The following is a 26,730-nucleotide window of genomic DNA, read 5'->3' as shown; positions in this document are numbered from 1 at the left end:
AGTTGACTGATGAGTTTCTCCTTCTTCTATTATAAAATACATGTATCTGGGAAATAGGAACAACATAGCAAAAAAGTTTGAAGTAACTTTTCCTAAGTTCTTAAGTAATCGAGTGTGTAAATTCTGTTAGACTTTGACCATGAAAAGAAGAGAATTGCTGAGCACAGAATATGATCCTGTGAGCCACTTGTAACTAAAGGACATGACCAAGATATGACCAAGAGATGACTGTGATGTTCTCTTTGCTTTTTTTCTTCCCTAAGCAAATAGTTGTTAAATCCTAGGTGCAGAACAGCATGATTTCTGGTACTTTGGAAAATAAAATAATTGATTAAAATATAGCCCCTGTTGACTGGGCGCTGTGGCTCACACCTGTAATCCCAGCACCTTGGGAGACTGAGGTGGGGGGAAACTTGAGGTCAGGAGTTAGAGACCAGCCTGGCCAACATGCCAAAACTCCATCTCTCTTAAAAATACAAAAATTACCTCAGCACGGTGGTGGGTGCCTGTAGTCCCAGCTATTCAGAAGGCTGAGGCAGGAGAATCACTTGAACCCAGGAGGCGGAGCTTGCAGTGAGCCGAGATCTTGCCACTGCACTCCAGCCTGAGCGACAGGGAAACTCCATCTCAAACAAACAAACAAAAAAAGGAATAGCCTCTGTTGTTGAGAAGAGTTCGAAATATGATCTGTTACTCTGGCAAAGAGTCAAGCCAAGTAGTCCTTACTGGACAGGAGTCCAACCATACACCTTGACTAATTTACTTCTCGTCTTCTACCAACTGAAGCAAGTAGCTTATATGACAGCAATAGCAGTAACACATGGGTTGTCATAAGTAATATCAAAATGGAACTCTAGGTTAAAATAAAACATATACTTCAAAGTTACGCAAAAATCAAGGCTTTTAGTGTGCAAAATACTATAGGTTATTTTCTTTATTTACTTCAATTAAATGTGTAACATTTTTCTAAAAACAAAGACATTGGATCAAGGAAAACTTATCTATTGTGTATTAATGACTGCGTTGTTGTTGTTTCTTTTCTTTTTTTCCTTTTTTTTTTTTTTTTTTTAGAGAAAGAGTGTCACTCTGTCACCCAGGCTGAAGTGCAGTGGTGCAGTCATAGCTCACTGTAATCTCAAACTCCTGGCTCAAGCAATCTTCCTGCCTCAGCCTCCTGTGTTGTTGTTTCTTACATTTAGATTTTATATTTATATACCTCTTTTAACTGGTTCTTCCCAGTTTTTTCAATTCAGCATGCCAGAACTGATTTTTAAATTGTGATGGCAGTGACTTAGGGGTCTGTGAAACACTACGTTCCTGAAATGACATGTTTTTCTGCTGTGTTTATTTTATGTGGAAAAAAAATAATTTTCCAAGTAAAGATAGAGAAGTTATTTTCATCCAGCTTACAATGCAAACCCCTTTGGGCACAGCTAGTGTATGTTCCTCTCCTGCAGTGCCTGAACAGCAGGAGCTCTTTTGCTTCTTTAGAAATGTCAAAAGGAGGAGGAGCAGGTTGGATATTGTAACAGTACTCTGTGTTGAGATGTAATCCTGAGCTTCATACTTCTGGAAGCTTCACAATGATGTGGAATGTTATCCTGTGTTTTTCTCTGCCTGTGTCTCTGAAGTCTGTGTGTGTGCACACACACGTATGCTGACACAGATAACTGTTTGAATAGGTCGTGAAGTTAAAACCCTCACTTTACAGTGTTGGTGCCACTGATCTTGAAGCTGCTTCTCTTCCTTGTTTAAGAAAATTGTATTTTATGTAAAGACACCATTAGGACAATGTCAGTAGCACTGCAGTTACATTTTCTGGCCAAAATGACAAGACTCAACAATGAGCCAGAATACAGACTTAATGCATTAAAAATGTGACAGGCAAGAACTTGGTGTAACCAGCCTTCAGGTAAAATTCAAATGGAGGCAGTATTTTTAATGTAGAAAACCAACTGGGGATGTTCGTGCATAGTTTGTAACCATGAAATTGATTCCAGAAAGGGGTCATGAAAAGCATGGCTCTGCTAAGGCTGCAAAGCTTCTTTAGGGAAAAGTCACTCAACCCCTTCACTAAACCACCTTCTCTTCAGAGTCTTTAACAAGGAATGCTTGTTGCAGGAGTGCTTAGTCACAATGCTTGCCTTGAAAACTTGTAAGGATCAGGCACAATATATTCCTCAGCAATGTCAGGATGTTGGGGCCACCTAGGACTTTCTCTTAGAGATACTTACCTAGGTCTGCTCTTCACAGGAAATATCTGTTGTGTTAGGCTATTCTTGCATTGCTATAAAGAAATACCTGAGACTAGAAATTTATAAAGAAAAGAGGTTTAATTGGCTCAAGATTCTGCAGGCTGTACAGAAAGCATGGTGCTGGCATCTGCTTGGCTTCTAGGAAGACCTCAGGAAACTTACAATCATGGCAGAAGGCAAAGGGGGAGCAGACAAGTCACATGGCAACAGCAGGAGCAAGCGAGAGAGAGTGGGGCTGGTGCAGGGGTGGGGGTGTCACACACTTTTCAATGACCATATCTTTCTAGAACTCCCTATCATGAAGACAGCACCAAGCCATGAGGGATCCACTCCCAGGATCTAAACACCTCCTACCAGGCCCCCCTTCCAGCTTTGGGGATTACACTTCAGCATGAAATTTGGGTGGGGACAAATATCCAAACAATATCACCTGTCCTTCAGACCATTCTTATCCAATTTTGGAGATAAAAAATATTATACATTTGTGTCTATTTCACTAAGGCATCATCCTTGTTTGTTCTAGGAAAACTATTCATGTACCACCATCCTCACCATCATCATCACAGTCATTGCTGACACTAGATATACTTACTAGATGCCAGGCACTAATTTCAGGTTTTCAGGCATTAACTCATTGAATCCTCATAACAACATTGTGAGATAAGCACAATTAGTAAAGCTTTTTTACTGGTGAGAAAAATTGAGGGAGAGGATGAATTAACTTGCCATAGAGTCACCCCATTGGTAAATCAGAGAGTCAGAACTTGAATGAGATGGTCTCATTTACAGGTCTCATTCACAGGCTAAACGACTCTTGAATGACTTATTAAGAGTCACTTAACCTGTAAATGCTGGAAATTAATGCATTGACTCTTTCTAGGGTGTCCATCCCTCTCCTCACCAGTGTAATGAGGTTTATTCTAAAGGTAAAAATTTTAGATATTGTATTAGATCAAAGTGGAGCTCTTTCAATTTAGTAGAATTATCAGCAATTACTCAATCAAACTGGATCATTCCCTCAGGAGCCAGACAGGGACACAAGCCACAAGCTGCCATGAACTAGCTAATCTCAAGAACACTTTCCGGAGTTTGTTTAAAAATTTACTGTCGGTATGAAATAACTGTTACAAAGAATGATAGTTCCCTTCACTTAGCTGAGTCCTGGAGCCCATATAACTGTAAGAAAAGATTAGCAGAAAAGTATCCAAGGTGTTCTAAAAGATTTGAAGGGGATATCCATATTAAAAATATACTTATTCAAGGCAACTGTTTAGGCAAAGCCTGTGTCAGTTTCAGTCTTTGTGACAAGGCATGGGCAACTAGTAAAAGTAGTTAAAGTGTCAAATGTGGCTTACAATGAAAAATCAAAAGGGGGAAAATGTGAGAGTCAATGTTTGGACAATTGACATAAAAAAATATGGGCACAATATGGCAGAAGGTGGGAGAAGGTGGCCTCCTCTACAAATGCAATATGCTCAATGAAAGAATGTTTTATATGGGCATGTCAACAGTCAGCCTAATCTGAAAACCCAGCCATCGAGTGCCAGATGAGGAATGCCAAAATGCCAAGAAATATATCAAGAGGTAAAGAGAGCCAATAAAAAAACTTCCATCTTGTGGCAGTTTTATGGAAAGGATTTACATAGAAATCAAGGGCTATTAATGAGAGCATACAAATTACCGTGGAAAATGATGATTAGTGATAATAATTTTTCGAGAAAACGTGTGTCACCTGTCTTTAAATGGTAATTTACTTTTGACTAATGAATAATTCAAGCATCTAAGCTTAGGAAACACCCCACTTCTATCACTAACTAGTTCCCTAGTCAGGCCAAAAGGAGAGGACAACAACTGAATAGACCCCAGCACCAACCTATTCCTTCCAAGCAATTTCTTCATCGCCTCTGACTGCCTGGTCATGCTGGCTAAGTCCTGAAAATCTCTCTCTCTCTCTTTTTTTTTTTTTTTTTTTTCTTATAACATTTCCTCATATCTTCAGGATTTCCAGGAGAGAAAGTAAGAGCAAAAATGAAGCAGAAGGAAGAGAAAAAGGAGGAAGAGCAAGAGGGGGAGAAGGATCAGTAAGAGGATGAGGAGAAAGGAGAAGGAGGAAAGAGAAAGAAGGGAGGAAGAAAAGAAGGAAAGGGAAGAAAAAAGAGAAAGGAGCACACTAAAATTATCCTCCCTCCAAATGTTAAATGCATTGAAGAAACTTACTTAGCTTTAGAAGTGTCCTTGGAGTGTCACCAATTATATCTTACAGAAAACTCCTTTTGTTGCTCAATGTAAAGTTCTCAAAGTTAATGAATAAGCAAATTAATCAGTTTCCTAAGCAGTGTGATTTCAGGAACAATGGCTTTAAAAATAATACTACCTTCTCCTGTTTGGTCTGGAAAGTCCATAATTAGAGAGCTTCTCATTTGCTTTCTAATTTGATATAAGGTAAATACCTCTAGGACATAGCCAATATAAATCTCTTACACTTTAGTGTGAAATTTTATCAGATACTTTTCTACAGTTGATTGAATAAGCAAGGAGAGCCAGATACAAAGGGTGCCTAAAGAAGGGAGGAAATGAAAGCAAGTGGAAAAATGACTAGATGCACTGCAGTTTAGTTTTCCTGCTTGCAGTTTTACCTAAAAGGATGGTGACTATCACTGTACCTCTAACTTGTGAGAGAAAGAATCATGTTAATTGTTTTTGTGTGCATAGCACCAACCATAGAGTGCCACACTATGGATATGTGCTGAATTAATGAATAAATGAATGCAAGTATTCAGTGATTACTCTTGATATTTTGTAAAATCTATACATAACACAATCCCTTGCTACTAGCAAGTTGTCTTCTGAAAGAAATGGTGTACGTATCAAGCATTCTTTCCAACTAGCTATTTATCTACATTAATTTCTAAACCAGGTTCTGCCTTCTCCCAAACTCTTTAGCTTCTAGTTACGAAATGTATTGTTACTAGAAAACAAACCAGAACGGGTGCTTTTTTTGTATGCATAGTACATACAAATGAAGAATGGCTAATGATCGAGATATCCAAAAGATGACCTATATCACAAATAGACGTATTTAATCATTTATTCAATGTTGACTGAGTATCTGCTGTGTAATGAGTAAGGCAGGCAAAGTCCCTGACCTCTTGGTGTTCCTTGTAATAAAGAGAAGTATATTAAAAAGTGTAAACAAATATAGAAACAAAGCTCTTTCAGATTATTACAGATTCCATTTTTAAAATACAAATGTAGTAGAGAGTGACGGGGTAATGGGTTGAGCTAGTTTGGCCTAGGAATGCTTCCTGAGAATGCAATGAGCATGCAATCATGTTAATTTCTGCAGAAAGTGTTCCAGGCATAGAGAATGCCAATTATAAAGGGAAGAAGCAAGTGTTCTGGGAACAGAAAGGTGAATGTGGCTTTAACATAGGAGAAGAGTAGTCTTCTTTCTAGCACAAGCCCAATAATTTAAATTGTCATTGAATGATCTTTTAAAATTAATGTCTAAGAATTATAAAAGGGTCTTCTACTGTCTAAATTTTAAATCTGTCTTAGCTATTTTTTAAATTCAGCTACTTATGTTCCAGATATGCTAGGTTTCAATTCTTTCCCTAATGGGCTTTCTTCATAATTGTACTGATGAGTATTTAAGCATTTATGACAGGCCAGCCTTAAAAGAGTGAGTGTTATATAGTACCATTATGTTCCCCTTACTGAAGTTAGACAACAAAGAGTATTCCCTCCAAACATGTTCATTAAGATTCATATCTGATTTGAAAAGCTTGAAGGAATTGTGGCCAAAGATATGGACATTAACACATTTATAACCATCAATACATTAGCCTGGGCTCATTTTATCTAATGATCTAGTCTTTACCTTGGGAAATAAACAGCAGGACCCTAAAAGATTAGAAGAAAAGTAAGCCAAGTTTGTTGATGAAGGAGAAAAACAAAAAAGGCTCAATACATAATACTTGATGAAGACAAAACTATTTTTTGCTCAAAATTGTAGCCATCCTAAACCGTGGTTCTTATGTGTTTTTGCATGAAAGTATAAATATTTCCTTGCTGCAATCGAATCTGAGAGATTACAAAGCAGATGAATGCTATTTTTCTGGGGCTATGATACATTACATTTCTCTTTTGTGTGTGCTGTGATTATATCTCAATGCTGATTGTGTCTTACCAGACTTTGTGCTTCCCTTGGTTTTAAAAGTAATGGCAATGGTAAATACATCATAACAATAACTTTAAAATGTTAGTATTTAGTATTATGGTATCAACTATTTTAATTCGAGCATAACCTAATAGTAAATCGAATGTGACTGTAAAACAACATTTTAAAAAATAACTGCCATTGAAGACCTTCTTTGGGATGGCACACATCGTTCTGAATATCTGCAACAGTCAGAGGATATGCTATTCAAATTGGCATATCATCCTCAGTTGAAGGTGACATCTTTTGCTTTTTTTTTTCCAAAAATACCATTTTAAGGAAAAAATAAACTAATGAGGTTCATTTTCTTACGTGTCTCAGAAATAGATTCCAATGACAAAATGAATGGGAGGAAAAGAAAGGGAAAAAGGGTGAGGAGGAGAAAAATGAGGATGAGAGATAGAGGAGGAAAAAAGGAGGAAGCAGAGAAATAAAAAAGAATCCAAATATATTGTAAAAAGACACTTCATTCAAATAAGTACATAATCTCACAAATGAATACTTTCCATGAATATTCTGACACATTTATTTAAATTTTTGAAATTTTACTTTATGCATGTTATAATATAAAATAGAGGATGAGTCTCTTTTTTGTAATTTTATCTCATTTATGTTAAATACAAAGATATTCTAGAACAGAACTAACAAGGTGAAAATAATTTATTAAAAATATGAAATTTCATTAAAGTATTATTTAATTATTTGTGTGTTGGCATGATTGGTCTATTACCAACAATTTTCAAGGAGCTCACTCTTTTATAATCTTTATTCCCGGTGCTTGATTTTCCTCTTTATACCAATCCACTATGTGTTCCACAATTCTAATCTCAGATTTAAAAAAATAAACAGTCAAAGAGAGTGGCAAAATGTTTGAATTTCTTTCAGAGGTTTGATGGTATGACCCAGAAGAAATAGAGATTGCCAGAATTAACATAACAGAGGTTTCACTGTGCTCCTGTGAGAAGCATTGATTGGGGTGGGAATACAAGTCTGTTTCAAGCTTTCTGTAGTGGTAGCAACTACTCACAGCTTCTACTCTTGCTTCTTAACCATAGCTTTCCTTTTTTTTTTTTTTTTTTTTTTTTTTTTTTCTTTCCCGGGCTATAAGATTTTTATTTGATTTCCATAATCATCCATCTGTATCTCCTTTTTTCTTATAATGAAAAATTTCAGTTCTGTAAGACACCAATATAATGATCTATTTGCTTTATCTCATAATGTATAAACAGTTGCAAAATATGTATAACGGTACTACGATTAGCAATATGATGATTGCTTAACAACTAAAGATTATTTTTAGGGTTTTTTTTTTTTTTTTGCCCTGATTATTTCTTAAGGTATATAAAGTCAAATTACTACACAGCTTTCCTTTATAATGGGCAACCGAGTACCATAGGTTGAAGGGCTACTCTTCAGCAGTTATAGCTTCACTTGAAAACCTGCCTGACCTCTGCTAAGAGCTTCCACTTAGGGTTTGGTAGTTGTGTTCAGACTCTGCCTCCTCCACTTACTAGTTCTATACCTTTGTGAAAGCCATTTAATATCTCTGCCTAAGTTTTCAAATTGGAAAGAAGAGAGGGATGAAGAAAAACAGAAGGAAAGCCCTATTTTACATGGTTGTTCTCAGACTAAGAAAAAATATATAAAGCATTTACCTCAATGCCTAGAGCTTAAAAATTATTAAGTAAATGGTAACTATATTATTTAGCTCATGAGCCAAATTATTTCCAGATGAAACTTTTAAAAATCAATAGAAATAAAACTTATCACATAAAAACAATTTTCCTTCTTCAACCGAAATATATGGGCAGGTAAATTCTGACTTATGCAAACTTTTGTGGTTCTTTAAAATTCACCGTAGGAGGAAAAATATACAATGTATTTGGGGGGCAGGGGCGGGAAAGGCAGTGAGGGGGACAAGAAATATGTAGGGAAAATCATCTTAGAAAAAAATAAAGCTTCTTAAAATTCATCTAAAGCAAAGGGGGGAAACTGAGGCCGGGAGATTATTACTCGTCCACGCTCACAGGGTGGGGTGGAGCAGCGTTCTCCAGGGTCTCGCCTTTGCAGAAGACCCGCTCCACCTTCTTTCGACCCAGGTGCCCTTCTCGGGAAGAGTAGGCAGTCCTCAGTGCCTGGGCCAAGCTCCCAAGCCCTCGTCTGTTCCAGGAATTCCAGTCCAAGCTCAGTCCTCCCTCCATCCCCGGGCGTATTAAGCGTGTCTTTGAACAGCACTGTGGAGTTTCACTCCGAAAGTCCTCCTTATAGAGCAACTCCAAGGATGGGCTGAAAAGCACATAGAGAAACTGAAACAGTGCGAAGTAGGAAGGTCCGTGCGGGTGGCAGCGCCAGTGTGGGGATGAGATGCTCACAGGACGGTTCTTAGGCGGCTCACAAGGGTGTTGTCTTTTCTTTTCTTTCTTCTTCCTCCTTTGTTTTGTTTTGTTTTGAGACGGAGTCTTGCTCTGTAGCCCAGGATGGAGTGCAGTGGCGCGATCTCGGCTCACTGCAACCTCTGCTTCCCGGGTCCCGGTTCAAGCTATTCTCCTGCCTCAACCTCCCGAGTAGCTGGGATCACAGGCCTGCGCCACCTTGCCCAGCCAATTTTTGTATTTTTAGTAGAGACGGGTTTTCACCATGTTAGCAAGGCCGGTCTTGAACTCCTGACCTCGTGATCTACCCGCCTTGGCCTCCCAAAGTGCTGGGATTACAGGCGTGAGCCACCGCTCCTGGCCTTATAAGGGTTTTTGAAGGCTCCATTCCCGAAGACTGAGTGAGGTATTCGATATCCTCCTCCCTCATTGAAAAGTTGTATAACAGGAATCTAAGTTCATGCCGTTTGATTCCCAAGACTTCTCCAAGCCGCACTGTAGATCAGGAAAATCGACTAATATTACTGCTCAGATTATCATCATCGTGGTCATTTAAGATGGAATGTGACTTCAAGGGTAAATTAGACATTGAAAAATTCACTTTTAGACCTCCGTTACGTGCCTCAGTCTCCGGCGGGTCCTTCTCCCCATTCGCCATTCAAGCACTAAAATGTTGCAGTTTGAGAAAAAGAAAAGTGAGGAAAACACAAGAGAAAAAATGCGAGGCTTTTCCGGTTCTTTTTTATATATGGAATAGCTTATATAGTCCAATTTTATTTTCTAAATCGCCCCACACATAAAGTGTATAACTCTAGCCAAGACAAAGGAAAAAAGAAATGCAATAGTTGGGAGCAGAGAGAAATAGCCAGCACCACCCCCCAGCGCAGAGCCGGGGCGCCAGGCCTGGGGTCGCCCCCTCCAGCTCCTCTGACCCGAGGCGCACCAGGTCTTGGACGTCCTCAGCCTGCGACACAGTTCCCAGGACGGCTCATCACCTATTATCTCGGACTCCAGATTTTGTGTGAATCTGGAGTCCGAGATAGATTGTCGATCATGTTCCCAGCGGGTGGTGGCCGATGGGGGGTGCTTCTCTGTCTTTGAGTCTTTCCATCCGCGCTAGCAGCTGAGGTACAACGGGGTGGGGGTGGGAGGGGGAGTGTTGGGGAGAAGATTCGGGGGCCAGTTTCTCAGAGGCTCTGGGAGGTCAACTGTTCAAGTCTAGCCTTTTCTAAATCTTACTGGGGGAAAACCCTGAACATGAACCATTAGAGAAGAGGGCGACCCCCCTAATAACCCCATAATAACAGGGCCCGGCTGCTGGGCATTGTCAACCGGGAAATAACTCGGTCCCTGCTTTTCTGGCGAAGACGTGTCATAGCCTGGGATAGTAGCCTGGGGTCACAGGGCCACACCGAACGCCCGCAGCTCACTCTACCTTCTCTCTGCAGAAAAAGCGTGAAGCTGCTCCTCATCGGTGCCCACTTAGAAGTTGGTTGATGAAGGCTGCAGTGCGCACCCCCAGTAAGGGTAAAACTGGCACATTTGGGCTGAAATGGGGTGCTCTGGGCCTGGTAGGCTCAGGTATGCCCTTGGTAAGTTCCAGCTTACAGAGAAGAGCGTTCACTTTGTTTCTGGTGGCAGGGTGAAAAGGGCGCCTACGTGGCCAAAGGTGAGTGCCCAAGTTTGCAAGGGCCCAAGCTAATCTGGACTGGTTTGGAGACTGCTGGAACTTGAGCACAGTTTGTTCTCCACTTCAGGTCCTCTTGCCTCAGGTGTGAGGTTGCCTGGCCAACAGGAAGTGGGTCCTTTCTTTGCGCCCCAAGTGGTGCCAAGAGTGATTCGCGCCACTTCCCGGGGGCATGGAGTTAAGCAAGGCAGTCAGAAATGTTAGTGGATCCTTACTTGGGGTTCCGCACGGTTTTGTTTGTTTTGTTTTTCTGACTCTATTCCAAAGTTAGTGGATTTTTTCTGCTCTGGGGTTACAGGGAACTCACTGGGCTCAGTGTAGGGAAGGTCAAGGAAAACTACTGTTCTCCCATAGGCGATTGCTGTGTGAGTCACGTCTGGGCGTTTTAAAATTGAACATTGTTTTGCTCGCTGTTTAGTTTTCTGAAAAGATCACTTCTTAAACTATCACAATTCAGTTATATCTATTAAAATTGTATTTCTGTTGTAATATATATTTAATGTTTGGGCTTTATAAATGCTATTTCCCTTAAGCAGTTCTCAGTCCTTTCTTTGGTCCACAATAAAATACAGCTCTTAGAAATCTTCGGTTTCCCTGGGCTCATTTTCATCGCGTGTTCCTCATCCTGCCAGGTTACGCGTTTTCCCTCACTGCGAACTGACAGCCTTGTTCGGAGTACAGCCACCACTGACTTCTGGCCCTGGAGGTCTCATTCACCGGAGACCCTTAACGTCTCCGGCCGAGAAACGAGGGGACGGTAGCTCCCTCTCTCGGCCGAGCTGAACCCCTACCCCCTCTTCCTGTGACCCGAGCCTACTGCGAGACCCGGCCACCGCCAAGTGGGGCGACGTTTCACTCTTACAGCAGCTTCCCGACCTCTGTTAACTCCCAGGCCGTTTCCGAAGGCGCAAAGTGGAGAAGGAAAAGTTCGGAGAGAAAACATTGCTCTCTAGCCTCCTGCAACGTCCAGTTCCGCTCTTCCTTCCCCTGAGGTCCAAACTTTATACTGTCCACCAGGGGAGACCGTCCCCCAACTCGGCTGTCCCTCACTAACGCGGTGGCCCCGACCGAGGGTCCCAGATGAGCTTCCCGCGGCGCGTGCGGGCGCAACAGGGTAATTGCGCTCCAGGCGTGGAACCCGTCCTGGGCGATGTGAAACCAACCCCAAGCGGGCTGTGCTCACAGTTTGGGAAGAGGCAATGTCTCGGATCCCCCATATCTACCCCTCCCCCAACCCTTGAGGGCAGATTCTGGTACCGCAGAACCGCCAGGCACAGAAGGGAGGAGAGCTGGGACGGACTCCCGGGGAGGGGATCACCTCCAAGTTCCCGCTCCAAGAGCTTGGTAGCTAGCTGCTAGTAGTTCAGACTTCTGCCCTCGGGGAAAGAGTACCAGGGAAGAAAGAGACTAAGAAATCCTCAAACGCCGGTGGAACCAGACCCGGGAGGAAGGGCCCAAATGGGCGCGGCCGTCTGCGAGGTCAGCTTAGCCTCTACTGGACGGTGGAACCCTGAGCGCTGAGGCTGTGCGGTCGCGGGATTTTATTGGGCCTCGCCAGCTTCCACAGTCTGCTGCAGTCTGTGGGATGGGGAGGGATAAAATGCAGACTTTGGTTTATTTTGAAAATCGGTATTCTGTCTGAACTACCACGTGAATGGTTTGCTTTTGTCGCTTGCAGAACCAGGACGATCTTTGCAAAAACTTCTGCACTAGTTTATCTAACTAATGAAATAAATGAAGGTTAAAACAAATAAACAAACAAACAAACAAACAAAAAAACCCAGATCATTTTCTCCTCCTAGCCTTTTGTTTTATTTTTGCTAAGCGAAGGGGTTCTTTTGTTCTTATTTTTGTCTTCTTATTTGCCTAAGGGGTGTGAACTCAGGAGCATCTGGACCTTTCCACACATCATTTGTTCGATTACTTTCTTGTTGTTGACCCAACTAAGCTTTTTAAGTTTTTTTTTTTTAAATACTTTACAGAAAAAAGAAAAATCTTACGAGTACTGATGAACTTTGTTTACAGAATCACATTCCGACTCCTTTCCCTGAATGGCTAGTGGCTCCAGAGCTTTGAAAGCCCTGCTTTTCTCTAGGTTCAGAAACCAAAGTTATTTACGCTCACTTCTCAAACCCATTACATACGTTCTCCTTCTCTCGCTGGAAAAATTGATAAGTAACAATGTGTGTGTGCTAGAGCGCTTAAATGGCGTTTAGATTTCAGATACATCAGAAGAGCTAAGGTCTTTGCTCGACACGACTTGCTGACGGCTCTTTCTCCCTTAAATTGGGGACTCCTGTCCCACCCTTGCATTGGATTCAGAGGAGACAAGCGAGCAGCGGCTCAGGAAGGAGTTTTTCCCGCTGCGTGCTCACGCGCGCTGCATATCTCCTCATGTCCACTAGAGGTCACTGGCCCCTCGCGGCTCGCGGCGCTACCGGCCGCCTCCCGCTCCTGAAGCTCAAATTAGCCGCGCGTTAATTAACACCCGAGTCCATCAAGGCGCGTTCCTCAGTACAGTACTCCAGCAGGGCTTATATAGACAACCCAAACCCAGCCAAAGCAAACCTCCCCAAATCCAACATTTCCAGCATGTCCAAAATGGGAGACAGGCGCCTGAGTAACCCGGGGCAAGGTATAGTGCCATCACGCTTTAACTTTTGTTCTGTGGGGCTTGCTAAGTTGCTGTGAAGATAATATCCTCTACGAGCGCAGGTTCGGCGGGACCCCGCTCCGTTCTCCAGCTCTCCAAGGCTGGGCAGCGTGAGTTTTGGCCCCCGCAGCACACTGGTCCTCCGAGCGAGTTTCTCCAACACGGTCGCTACGGGGAAGAGGGGAGCAGGTCCACACCTTCCTAGGCGCACACGAATCTAAAAGGAGGATATTTGTTTAGGGTATGATGCACAAGAAAATGCCCAGATGTAGAGAAAAGAAATATAAAATATGACGTTTCTGCTGCCTTTTGATGAGAAATGGGGAAGGGGCGGGGGTTGATGGTGGAGACGGACGCCCGGAATTGGATCTGGTGATTTTAACGCGGGAGCGAGGGGGTGCCTGCGATGTCCAGAGAAGGTCACTGCCTCTTGCTTATTGTGCGTGTGTGTGCGTGTGTGTGTGTGTATGTGTGTGTGTTTAAGATCCACACGAAGCTTTGGGTCTAGCTTTTATTTTATTTTATTTTATTTTATTTTATTTTATTTTATTTTATCTCAACCAAAGCCCAATAAGTATTTCCCACTATGGACTGGGAAGAATTAGTCACGTCTCCAGGGCCTCAACGAAATCCTTAAAAGACTGCATCCCGAGTTACATTCCAACAGCGCTGTCCACGTTCATGATACTTGTAAATCGCCATGACGAGTCCCTTTGACATGGTGCCCTAGTGAGTGGAAGGGTCGCCTCTAGAGCTCTTAATTCTTTTGAGAAAAAATCTTGGAAACATTAATTCGCGTTCTGACAAGAGGGTTTACACGGCTCGGGGTCTTTTGCCTTAGCGGGGAGCAGGAAGTTTGAGGAGGAAGAGTGTGGATTCCTAGGAGTTTGGGCGCTGACCTTTTTTTTTTTTTTTTTTTTTTTCATGGAATCATTGGTGAGGACCCCAAAGATCTGGACGGTCGGGCCTTTACCAGAGAGGGATCCAGCGTGTTAACCAAGTTTGCCCCAACTGTTCAGCCGTAGGCAAAATTAGCCTGCCGCGCCCTCATTGCGGGATGGGGCTTCTCCTGGGTTGGTTTAATGATGGCCGATTAATGAAGCCATTGTCCGCCTTCAGGGGAAAGAAACAGCCGGGGCGGGTTATGGGCCGCGTCCACGTGTTAGGCCACGCCGCAGGCATCTCCAAGGTCCACATCAACAGCACCCGGGGGCGGGCGGGAGAGGGAGCGAGAGCTTCAGGCAGCCCCGCGGTAGGTGAGTCCTCCGCTCTTGAAGGCGCTGGAGGGGGCACCCCTGGGAGCCCGCCCCAGTCTGGAGTAGCAAGGGGCGTCCAATGCTTCCTGAGAAAGCTCTGGGACTTCGAAACTGCGGCTGTTTTTTTTTTTTTTGTATGTATATATATATATATATATATATATATATATATACACACATATATATCACGGTCCCAAATTATTAGAGAGACACCCTTGGGGAATTCCCTGTAGAATCCAATCCCTACCTGAACCCCCAACGAGGGGCCGCCCCCCATCCCACACTTCGTTCCTCTTCCCCTTCGCCTTCGGCTTGGGCGCTACTGAGCCGGCGTTCCAGGTTGGAGCAGTTGCCAGAACCTGATCTAGCTCCAGGGCGGGCACAGGTGTCAGCTTGAACTGGCATTATGTAATGGATTTGGCAGCCCTGGCTCTTACCAAACGGAATTAAGAAAGGTGGGGCTTTCCTTTTCTTTTCTTGACCTTTTCTTTTGACTACATCTAGTCAGGTGTACTCGATCCGTGGCAGCAGGTGTTACTGCAAGAAAAGACGAAGCGGAATGGCGGCGGAGGTCAAAGCACTCCCAGGCAGCGGCCCAAGACAGGCCCGGGGGGCCTGGGAAGAGCCTCAGCGACCCTTCCCTGAGCCACTCACCTGAGGCCGTAGCCGCAGGCGACCTGAATTTCAGGCTCAGGGGACAAGGAGGGAGCAGCCCCTGCTCCCTTTGTTTTCTGGCCAAAACCCCTCTGGTAGAAACTGTGGGGTTCCCTTCTGATTACTATTTGCCTTTTGTTAGCCTACCTATCACCCCACCGGTGTGGGAGAGTGTGAGTTTGGACCCAAAATCAGGACATTCTAGGTAAAATGCCGTTGCAGGCGACAGGGAGCCCCGCCTTCATCTCGGAAGCGTTACCTGCGAGCAGCCTCCGCCAAGGCAGGTCTCTAAAAATTAGCCAAACCGAGCCCCCTGGAACCCCTTCTAAGATGCAAGACCACGGGGCTCTCGTCCAGGATAATTAAAAAAAACAATTTTGGTAACTCTAGAAGGGTATTTCATACAGTCAGTCTCCATTTTATTAGATACAAAAGAAAACTGAGGAATGATAACATCTCCCTCTCCAAGCCGTCTGTTTACTTGTGGGTACCAAATTACTGCCATGATGGAATTTGATGCTGGGGGCTGGTTTTAAGAGTCCTAAGAGACCTTCCTTAGAGACCTAAGGAAGTGTTTGAGCCTTAAAGGTGAAACGCTCAATTTTAGGAGTAGGCTTACTTTTAAATGATAAAAAAAAGAATAGTTTTTAAAGTACCAATTCAAAGGCTAAATTTGAGTCTCTGAGTTGAGCACTCATTGAGGGTGATAAGAAGATTTAAAACAAACATTTGGAGAGTTGTGGCAAAACTGTGACGACAGTGGCCAGAGGCTGGTGTCTAAGTGTTTATTTACAGGTGATGTGTCATGTATCCAGACTCCTTAATTTGGACTGGTGAATTCAGTCCCAAACTCATACCTATAAAGACTTGAATAACAACTACAGAAATAAAAATGTCTCTTTCTGGAGTAGCTTCCATTTGCAGAGGCTGCTGCCGGGAAAGCTGGTGAATCCTTTACACTGGATATTTACATGGGCCTGAAGTGTCCCAGAACCTGTGTGTTAATTGTAGCACAACTCCATGCAATGGCTACCTATAAATGACATTTTCAAAAAAATCTTGTAAGAGATAAGCAGGGAGAAGACTAACATCTGCCAGGAAATTGTTTAAAACAAAACTAGCCCCATTAAATATGTCACGGTCAAGACTGTTTGGTGGTGAATTATTTTTGCCTTGCCTGCTGTTGCCAAAGCCATTGATGATCACAGGAGACCTCAGCGAAAGGAATCAGGAAGCATCACTCACCCCCACCTTTTTTTCCAAACGCACATGAGTTTCTTCGTTAATTCCATTTGCTGGATCTAGTCTGCCAGCTGAAGATCCTGTACTGATCTGGGTAGGGACCAGCCCCCACACGCAGCCGTCTGTTTCTGAGCAGAAGTTGGAGGTGTAACTACATTTTCATGCCAACAGGACAAAATGATTTCGCTCAGAATCAGGTTGTGTTTTCAAGTTACCGTTCCTGTCTAATCACGTGATGCTTAAAAGACTGATAACCTTAAAGCACACTCATCAGTGCCGGCACCATAGAATTTAATTGAGCTTTGGGGGCTCTTCTTGAGTACTTATAAAAGATTCCACACCGTCCAGAGGGGCAGGTTGTACGTTGTTGGGATATCAGTGGCTACTTGGTGTCTAATTCAAGCCTTGAGGTGTTTTACTAGTTAACGAGAGTAAATTTCCCAGGTTGTAAACGGTTTAAGAGGGGAAAAAAGAAATGTGAATTATCAAGTTGTCTGTTTAAAACATAGTTTTGCAACTGCTAAGCTCTACTTTAACATAACCCCAAATTTCTTTTGTCCTCCTCAATAATAAATTACTTTCTTTTATATAATTGTTCTGTACATCAAAGCTGTACCTTATTGAACCCCTCACTTTCCTCCGTGTAACCCAATCCCGAGGCCTCATTAAAACACTGGTTAATAATTTTTTTTTAAAAAAGGCAAATTCTCAAAATGATATTCAATATGCAGGGCAGTTTAATTATTTAGTAACTCTTAAACAATGAAAAGTGTTTTCCCTCCACCGTGCCATTGTACTATAGCCTGAATGTTGACCTTCCTCAAATACCCATTTTTCAACGTGTGGCGATCCACCGAGAACGAACTCTTGTCCTCAGAAACTGAGTCCCAAACAGGGCGAATTCGTGGGGGTGGGGGTCCCGATGTGTTCAGAGTGTGTGCTCCAGACACTGCGAACACGGGTGCGGGCTGGGCAGGGGTCTGCGTGCTCTTTACTGCCTCTCTTACCACTGTTGTCTGAAAGAATTTTTAAAACACCACCTGGGTTGGTAAAATATGATGCTCATTTGATGTAATGCGAAACCGGCTCGTTCCGCTGAGGGGAATTTTTTTTTCCCCTACAACTAATGTAATTTTCAAAGAGCAACTTCTTTTTGTTCCATTTTCCTTCAAAACTATGCTGGGCACAAACTAACACCATTTTATCATTCTTATTCTGAAATAAGATTTGGCAGGTAAATGAGTCCTAAAACATGCCAAATGTCCAGCAATCTACCATTCAGAGATTCCTTATGCCACCTTTGTAACTGTGTAGCAACGGTAATCCCTTAATTAAGTATACAAATGAACAGTTCACCAACCCATCTAGTGGTTTCACTGGAGTGGGAGAAGGGAGATGGTTACCGTGACATCATTGTTATTATTTAAACTGCTAGGGGAGAATATAATTGTTAATAAAAGCCTTCTTCTCCACGCCCCTCAAGGTTCCCTCCCCCCTGGCATTTTATGACGTGCCATCCACGATGAATGTAAGTAGAATTATGTCGATCCTGGGAGCCTACTCTATAACTATAATGTCGCACAGGTCAGCAAGGAAATGCAGAAAAAAATTACTCTATTTAGGGGAAGTTGTTTGAGAAAATATGTATTTACGAGTTTGGAGTATCGGTGTTAAAACTTTGTCTCTTTATGAATGTGTGTGTGTTGTGTATGTGTGTGTACAGAGGGAGTTCTATAAACGGGTTGTGTGCATCCGTTTTAGAATCCTCGTGTTTGTACATTAAAAAGCTGCCATGTAATCATTCCATGGGGCTGGTTTAATGCATTTAACAGAGAACTAATGGGTAGTCTATGTTGAAAAGCATGGTCCTATTTTTTAATCCCATCACGTATTGAAGCGGTTTTGTGAGAGTCTGTGCCTTTCACCTTTATCCATCGTGGATGCTCTTGTTCGAGAAATCCATTCCAACCACTTTTGGTTCTTGATCATTGCTAAAACGCTTCCACTTCTTTCTCTGCAACTATTCTTTATTTTTGACCTATTTTCGTCAGTCTTAGCAATAATGATAAACAATCCTTGCTGCATTGAAACTCAGTTGAAATGATCCGGGGAACCCCTGCCTTGGTCCTTGCTGCAAACTGTAATCTCAAATACTGAATATGGTCGGACTTGGACGTGGGATCCAAGCTGCAGGAGACCGAAGCTACTTTTTCGTTACCTTCTTTCTAGCCTGGAGCGCGCGCGCTATGTACACACACACACACACGCACACACACACGCACACACACACCCTCTTCGGTAAAACAAGATGAGGTGAGGTGGGGGGGTGTTCCAATGTGAACAGAGACGCAGGGCTCGAGCGGAGGGAGCCTGGGCAGTGGGGAAACTGGCGGTGTGAGCAGCGCAGGGACCATGGGCTATGACTAAGGTGGGCGCCCCGCGGCCGGGACTAGGACGCGCGGAAGCTGCAAGAGCCTCCGGCGCTTGTCTGAGATGCAGAAGTGGATGACCGGGCTCCCGGGAATAAAATCAAAGTTCCGTGGAGCTTGGAGCTCGTAGACAGCCACGCTTGTCCGAGCTGAGAGCCCTCCGTGGCTCGAGCTCGCTCGTGGAGCGGCCTCCAGAGCTCGATCTGCTCGGGTAGAAGCCCACGAAGGGGGTCCCGCGGCGCTAGCTTTTGTACGGCCCCGCCTTGGCCAGCCGCTAGCTGACGCACAGGCTCCCCCGGGACGCTGGGGGCGTCGCACCGCAGCTGGGTGGGGAGCAATTTATTCCTCGCCGTCCCATCCCAGCCCATCTTTGGTTACTCCACCCTACCCCTCCCATCCCTCCTCCTCCTCCTTCTCCTCCTCCTCCTCCTCCTCCTCTTCCTCCTCCTTCTCTACCAACGCCCGCTCTACCTTCTGATTCTCCACCTCTTCTTCATCCTCCATCCCCCTTTTACTTCTCTCTTCCCCTCTCTCCTCCCTCCCGCCTCCTTTCTCCCTCTCCCCCTCCCTCTCTCCTCTGAATAAGCAAGCTTTTGCCTCTAAAAGTCACAAGTAATCCTCGTGTGTGACAGAAAGAGAGAGAGAGAGAGAGAGAGAGAGGGAGAGAGAGAGAGAGAGAAACGAGCTGGCCGAGAGGAGCAGAAGGCAGGAGGGGAAATCTGGCACAACGGCTGGGAGAGGAAACTTGATGCTTCTGGGCCACCATTTGCCAGGGCCTCGCTCAAGGTAAGTACACTGGGGGCCCGCGGAGTCTGTACCTGTCAGGGTCCAGCCCCCGCCCATAGCCGAGAGATGGGCACCTTTACCTGGGCTATTCAAATAATGATCAAAATGGTACGGGGATGGGGTGCGGGTTGAGGTAGTGCTCCAGCCGGAGGGCCCGGGGCCCAGAGGATGATGTGCGCCTGCAAGCTTGGACCCCGGGCTCTTGCCCCTGGGCACTTTGTGCCTCCTGCCGAGGTTCCGAGCAACTGCGGGGGCTCCAACTATCGGATTTCCCTTCCTAAGTCACCCGTTCGACAGCTCCCTCCTTTACACACCCGCGTGCAAATGAGCCGCTGCTCGGTCATGAAGTGAGAATATGAGCCTCCCTCAAACCCTAGAAAAGGAAAGTTTGGTAAGGCGGGGGCTGCGCAGACCTGCTGTTCTCTGGAACCTAAACCGGGAACCCTAGACTTGCGCAGAAAATTAATAGTTTTCCATTTTTCTTTTAAAAAAATTACCTTGAACGAAAAATTGTGTGTATTCAAAAAAAGTATTGGATTACCATGTCTGATCAGCTGCTGATGACCTACCAATAAGCGTTTTAGACACACACGCACATTCACGCGTGCGCGCGCGCGCACACACACACACACCCCAGGGGCTATGTGCAGTGAGGAAGGCCGTCATAAGTAACCAAGAATTCAGAGGGAGTCGCGAGGGTTTTTAAGTGTGTAAAGGCTGTGTACGTGTCCTCCTTGTTACAGAGAGCAGAGGGAGGGGGCAGAGGGAATGCGCGTCGGCTCGGCGTTTTCGCTGTGCCTGTGTGTTTCGCGTGTTGTCAGCTGGCTCTGGTTTCTAAGCGCTGAGTGCTGCCAGGGGCGGGGGCCAGCATCCACCATCCACCTCGGCACCCTAGTGGTGAAACAGGACTCATTTGTTTGGTGCAGAGCGGTGACGACCTAGAAGAGACTGGAGTGTGGTTAGGTCGGCCCCCTGCCATCCATTACACCTGCGGCAGATGGCTCAAGTGGTAGAATGGTTTTGTTTGCCGAGATCAAGAAAGGAGGAGGGGGAAGCTAGAGGCTCGCCCCACTCAAAATAAGTACCATAAAGAGCCAAAGAAATGAAAGAAGCCATATTCGAAGGAAGCAATAATGTTGCTGCCTTCCAGGAGTGAACCTGGACACGTTAGTGACTTTTGCACCTGGCCCGAATTGATAACGACTGAATTTTAGAAACAACATTTTTCAAATGTATTTTTAATAAAGTGCCCACTCCTCCCTACACGCACACACACACACACACACACACACACCCCACACACACCTATCTCCAGCCAGATGCACACAGGTGTTCTTGGAGCTCTACACCCTGAAGTCAAACGTCAGTAAGATCCTGCGGATTTCCAGATGAAGGAAGCCTCTTCTCTCCCCCCACTTTATTCAGTCGGCCTGCTAGCTTCCACACACAAGTCCCCTCTCTCCAGACAACCACCTGGCTGGAATTTAGCTAGGTTTCAAATGTATCCATCTCATTTTCACATGCAATAATGTGCCTTTCTGATCAGTCTTCACATCCTTGCATCCATTCCTTCCTCCCTGCTACTCAAGAAGCAAGAAAGGAGGACACACACCCTCCCAGGCAGTCCAGAGGAAAGGCAGGCGTGACAAAGAACACCGACACAGTCTAATGACAATTTAGCCTGTCTTCTATTCCTTAATTTTCTTGTTAAATAAGAGAAACGAAAAGAAAAATATAATGAAGGAGACCTAAACAGAAAGCCTTGTAAGCCTTGTCTCCTCCCTTACTTCACAGTCATCACGATAACACCCATACACAAATTACATGTATGAATATGCTTATTCACATTTCGTGTGAAATAAAAAATTATTTTGCTGGCCTAATTTTCTGTTCTAAACAGTAAACATTCCTTCTACTAGAGTTTAATACACTAATGCTTTGGGGGTGACTACTATGAAGAGAAATTCCACAATTTTTGAAACATAAATTCTATTTTTCTATCTTCTTTAATGTCAAATCAACATTTTTTTAGTTAGTAAAACCGAAGAATATCAAACAATGAGAGTCCTTTCTAGCTAAGATTTTGGAGTCACAAATAAAGCTACATCCTAAAAAGCCAAAAGGAAAGGGGGAAAAAATCAACCCTTGCATTTATCAAGGTGCTTTCAATACCCAAAGACACCTCTGAACTGAGTTTGCTTGATGGGTGCTTGCTGTGTGCCCAGTGCAATTTTTAAATAAATATATTCCTGTCCTATGAATGTTTCCATTTTATAAGGAGAAAGCTGACTTTGAAATGCAGTGGGAAACAAGATTTGTCAAGAAAAAATGCCAGTAGGATATAGCCCTATTTTATTCATTATTAATAATGCAGGTTTATTCATACATCATATAAACTGCTGAGAGTCTCTTCTTCGATGTGAATTCCTATATTATCAGGACGCAGTCAAATCCACTTGTAAGAAAATTTAAAAAGAAAAAAAAAATACTTGCAGAACAGAGTTGAAGAACAGGTTTCCTGGGCCTTTTAGTGATTTCTTTTAAAGAGTGAGAGAGAGGGGGACCTGATCTAAAACTCTTCGCTTTAGAGACACGAAAAGCTTCCAATTTTATTTAAATAAAATGAAATTAGCAAACTTTTGTGATTGTAGAGAACGAAGACAAAAATTTAGTCCTAATAAGGTCTCCCACCTTGCAGGCAAAATCTTTTAGACCATAGTTCTAACCAGTATATAAAGCTAAGAAAAATAATTTCCAAAATGAACTCGAAATTTGAATGGAACAAAAACTGTTTTTAATTCTGAGGTTTGTTAATAAGCAACATTTTACATAGAAATCTTAAGGAATGTATTTAGCTCAGATACCCCAGTGTTTCAAGGAAAGGGAATATGTTTTACTCTTTGAGCAGGTTAGTATCAGAATCACACTCAGTCAGGTTTCTTAGGCCCAAGGGAGCCTCAGAACCTGAAAAGGGGAAAAGAAGGCATCTTGGGGAGTAATGGAAGCTGAGGTTCCCCCGCCCTCTACCCGCTGCTGGGACCAACATCATATCTCCCTCCCATATGAAATGGCTGTATGCTATTACAGAAAAGACTGGTTAAGAGAAAGTGAATCTGGAATACATGAATTGCTTTTTTGCCATCCCCAACCTTGCTGAGTTTTCATCAGACCTGCCACGCCTTCACAACCTCTCTTACCTTCCCCAACAGAAGCCAACTACGGAAGTCATGTCGCAGAAGATATATATATGTATGTACACATGTGTATGTGTGTGTGTGTATATGTACACACACATATGCATATACTTCATGTATATATATGCTTTAAACATATATATATATATATATATATATATATATATATATATATATATAAACTGTAGGTCTCAAAAATATCACCAGCAGCCCAAATTTGCCTTTATTTCAGGAGTAATTAAGAAGATCATAATTCTTAAAGAAGAGCTACCAAATTTCACTCCCTAGCGGCAGTCTCAGGGCGCACTAAAGGTGCCCGAAGCTGGCTAGCAGTAGGGCTCGGCCGGTTCGCGTGCCCGGCGCCAACCGCTGCCTGTGAGTCTGTGTCCTTGACTCACTCATTTCCCCGCTTAAGGGAGGATAATGAACTCCTTTCTTTTCCTAATTTGTAAAGATATCTTCTTTAGTCAGTGCTGAACTGGGGATGGCGGTGAAGAGGCCTGGGTCATGAACCTGAGGAGGTCAAGGCTCTGACCTCTGCTTGGGTCTCTCTCATAAAACCAAGGGACAGTGGGTAACTGTGTCTACGGGTTTCTCCGGTTTCCCAGAAAAATGGGCATGCGTGTGTGCCTGTGTGTTCAGTTCCATCCTACAGTCCTCCCAGAGGTCTCCAGAAAGCGTGGCTTTGTCTTCTCCAGGGCGGACGAATCCTAGAGCAGTCCGCAGAGCCTTGGCTGCAGTTTCCCGCGGCCTCCCAAGTCCACGGAGCCGGGCACCCTGGCCCAGGGCAGCCCTGACGGCCCAGGCGCGGTACCCATACAGCCAGTAGGTGTCGCTGTTCCCCTGCCGGCGGGAGCCGGGAGCCCCGCGCGGGCCCCCAGAGCCACTCAGCCTTCGGCTCCCGGCAGGTTCGCAGACCCACCCGAGCTCCCGAGAGAGGGCCGCTCTACCCGCCCCCGGCCCGGGACCGTGTCCGTGCTCACCTGGCCACCGCCGTAGCGACACTGCCGGCCTAAGGAAGTACGTTCGGGGAGAGAAAGGAGAGATGGGTCTGTTGGGGCGAAACCTGGGCCCCGACGGAAGCGGCTCCAAGCCGGCTTCTCTCGTAGTTCCCAACTCTCCCTCCTTTCTCTTCACGTGCCATGGGCGGCGGTGGGGCACTGAGGGCCTCCTGGTAAAATCCGAAAAGGGGAGATTCTACCGGGGTTCCATATGGGCTTTACGAATAAACAAGAGGTTGAAAATCCCAGCTTCGTGGGAGCTAGCTACAGAAAGAGTGGATTGGTTTCAATATTCTTGCCTCGGAAAAAAAAAAAATGGAAAAAGAAGAAGAAGAAAAAGAAAAGAAAGAAACCTAGGCCTGGCTACATGCATGGGCTACATACCACCTTGTACACACATATGAACGCAGAAATGCCGGGTAACCGCGATCGCCGTCCCCTCCCCAGGCCCAGGAAGGAGCCAGTATTTGGAATGTAGTTGTCTTTCCCAAAAGCGTTGCTTGCCAAATATTATTTCCTCTTGGAAAACCTAGCCGTTTGCGAATCTGGAATCTGCATTGAAATGCTAGGTATTCAGAATTCTGCGCCCTTCTCTGGCGTCCTGCGGCTCCCTGCCTTCGGCCTCAGTGTGCCGCGAAAGAGATTATTAATCAGAGGCATTCTTTTTGTATGTGTTTCAAAAGAAGGGCATTTGGCTTATGAATACCGGGAGGGACATTTACAATGGGCACATCCTATAGGTGACTGGAGATTTTAGTATGATTCTGGTTGTTTTGTACAGGGAAATCACTGCTCTGATTTGAGGATAGGGAGAGGGAGACTGTGTTGCATAGGCTAAATTCAGAACCAGGTGTTATTCAGAGTTAGTTTGCAAAACGGAACTGGCTATGTGTTTAAATTAACGTCTAAAATCATATCTTCAGTCAAAATGGGGTGACATTTTGCAGTAAATTTTTTTAAAGATTCACATATTATCTATAAAATTTGGGTTAAAGGAATAAATTCGTGAAGAAGAAAAACATAACAAAATTTGAAACGGGAAGAAAAAAATTTTTCACTTAAAGTCCAAAATATTTCGGAACACCTCTTGTTCCTGGCCCTGGGCTCACCATTTCAGAGGGCATGGTTGGAAAACTGTCGAGTCGTTAAGGCAAGCCGTAATTTTTACCGTGAGGTAGCCAAGATCATCTTTAAATGTCATATCTTTTCACTATGTTTCATAAAATGAGCTTCTTTCTGTTAAGTCCTATATCTGTTATACAATTCTAAATATTTCTGATTGAGACGGCAAATTAATCATTCGGTGACGTGGTGGTGAGGGGAGAAACACGTGTCTCATTGGAGGTTGTGAAGTTCAGTGAGGTGGTATTTTTAGCTTGAAAGGTCCAAATTCAGATATTTGGGTATTTCTCCCCCTCCCACCGTTTGCCCACCCCGTCCCCATTTTACTCTCTCTTTAACTCAACCCTTTGGGTTCCCTGTCTCCTTTTTCTCTCCCTTTCTCGCTTCTGTCTTTTCTCTCCCCTTTATAGCGCCTCTCCCCTTTTCTCTCTCTTCTTTTCCTCTTCTCTTCCCTCTCCTCTTATTTATTGTCTGATTCCATGTCAAGTTAATATAAAAGTAGCAACTGGGACGCCCAGTACCCTTAGCAGACCCTCTCTCCACCGTGCGCAGGGCACTTTGGGGAGGTGTCTGTCGCTGCCAGGTTACCGGCCAGAGTGGTGGCTCTTGGTGCAGGGCATGCTGCTCTCGGAGGAGTTGGGGTCTGCGCGGGGTTACGGGGCTTATTCAAATACCTCCCGCTGCTGCTGTGATTCGCAGGGACTCGGCCTCCATATGGTAATGCGGGGCGGGGGGTTGGGGGAGGCGCAGACGGGAGGGGAGGGGAGGATGGGGGTGAGGGCGGGGTGGGAGGGGGCTCCGGCACTGCGCGCTCGGCTGCCGGGCTGGGACAGAGCACCCGGACCCGCGGCGGCAGCGGCAGCGGCAGCGACGCTACCCACCCTCTTCCCCAACACCCACCGAGCCAGCGAACCACCGAGCCACGGGCCCTCGGGGTAAGCCACAGCGCGCACACGGCAGCGACGGTGACGGTTCACACGCTTCGGGTTACTACCATGCGCCAATAAGGGAGATTAGAAACAGAAAAGGAGATTACAGAGAGATCAGAGATAAGAGGTGTACCTCTCTGTGTTCCTTGTCACACAGCGCGCGCGCGCACATACACACGCATCTGTACACACATGCATGCTCAGACAGCCGTACACGCACGCGTTCCTTGCTACTGCCATCTAAATATATGCACCGACAGTCTATGCCCTGCAACGTGGCCGATGTGTTTGTCCTGATCCTACATAAACGCAGGCAGGTATGTGCGAGAGTCCAGGCAGGAACAAACAGCCACGCGCAATTTAACTGCAGCCAAACTCAAAGAGACCTTGAGCCTGCCGAATTGTTTCCACTTAGCCAGGTACCCCCCAGAAACCGGCTATTCTGCAATCAGTTGTGGAATCCTGCAATTATTCATAAAATGTGCTGAAAATGTATTTTAGGAAACGTAGTCTTGCTATATATGGCAAGGTAAAGGCGAACCTGAAGGATGAGTGTGTTTCCGCTTTTTAATGTTATACGTGTAGCCATCTGACCACTTTTTATTGGGTGACATATCATATGAGCACTTTGGTGTAGGCTTGGAAAAACTACAGCCAGAGGTAAGGCTGGAAATGCCATAAGAGTTAAGGGAGCTGAAAATGGATGCTGGATAGTCCAGCATGAAAGATGGCATACGGCTTTAGGTTTGAAATCGGGGGAAATACATGTGTATATTTATACATGAAGGCCATTGAGGAAGGTTGAGTCTTGGCCTGAGTATCTGTGCAGGTAAGCCATTAATAAGAAAACGAATTATCTGTGCATGTACTTGGATTGTTTAATTGAATAAGCTGCATGTGTGCATATTTGCTGTTCTTTGAGGGTTTGCAA

The 26,730-nt window shown here is 44.5% G+C and overlaps 2 protein-coding genes across 14 annotated transcripts in view; one reads left to right on the top strand and one right to left on the bottom strand.

Moving 5' to 3' along the window:
• Window positions 1–26,730, bottom strand: part of LOC135971059 (uncharacterized) — a 115,810-nt gene that overhangs the window by 78,990 nt on the left and 10,090 nt on the right. The window lies entirely within an intron of this gene.
• Window positions 13,098–26,730, top strand: part of LOC102133429 (uncharacterized) — a 188,532-nt gene continuing 174,899 nt past the window's right edge. For 4 of the 7 annotated variants that reach the window (XM_065545828.2, XM_065545826.2, XM_065545827.2 and 1 more), the window contains exon 1: window positions 23,633–25,805. In XM_065545828.2, the coding sequence (XP_065401900.1) occupies window positions 25,489–25,805 (317 nt within the window). In that variant the 5' untranslated portion in view covers window positions 23,633–25,488. Of the gene's footprint in view, window positions 13,169–23,632; window positions 26,629–26,730 lie in introns of those variants that run through there. The other 3 variants (XR_012413853.1, XR_010587126.1, XR_012413852.1) reach the window with 2 other exon arrangements.

Source organism: Macaca fascicularis, chromosome 6 (assembly GCF_037993035.2).
Source record: "Macaca fascicularis isolate 582-1 chromosome 6, T2T-MFA8v1.1".
Lineage (NCBI taxonomy): Eukaryota > Metazoa > Chordata > Mammalia > Primates > Cercopithecidae > Macaca > Macaca fascicularis.
This window is presented reverse-complemented; position numbering and strand designations above follow the sequence as displayed.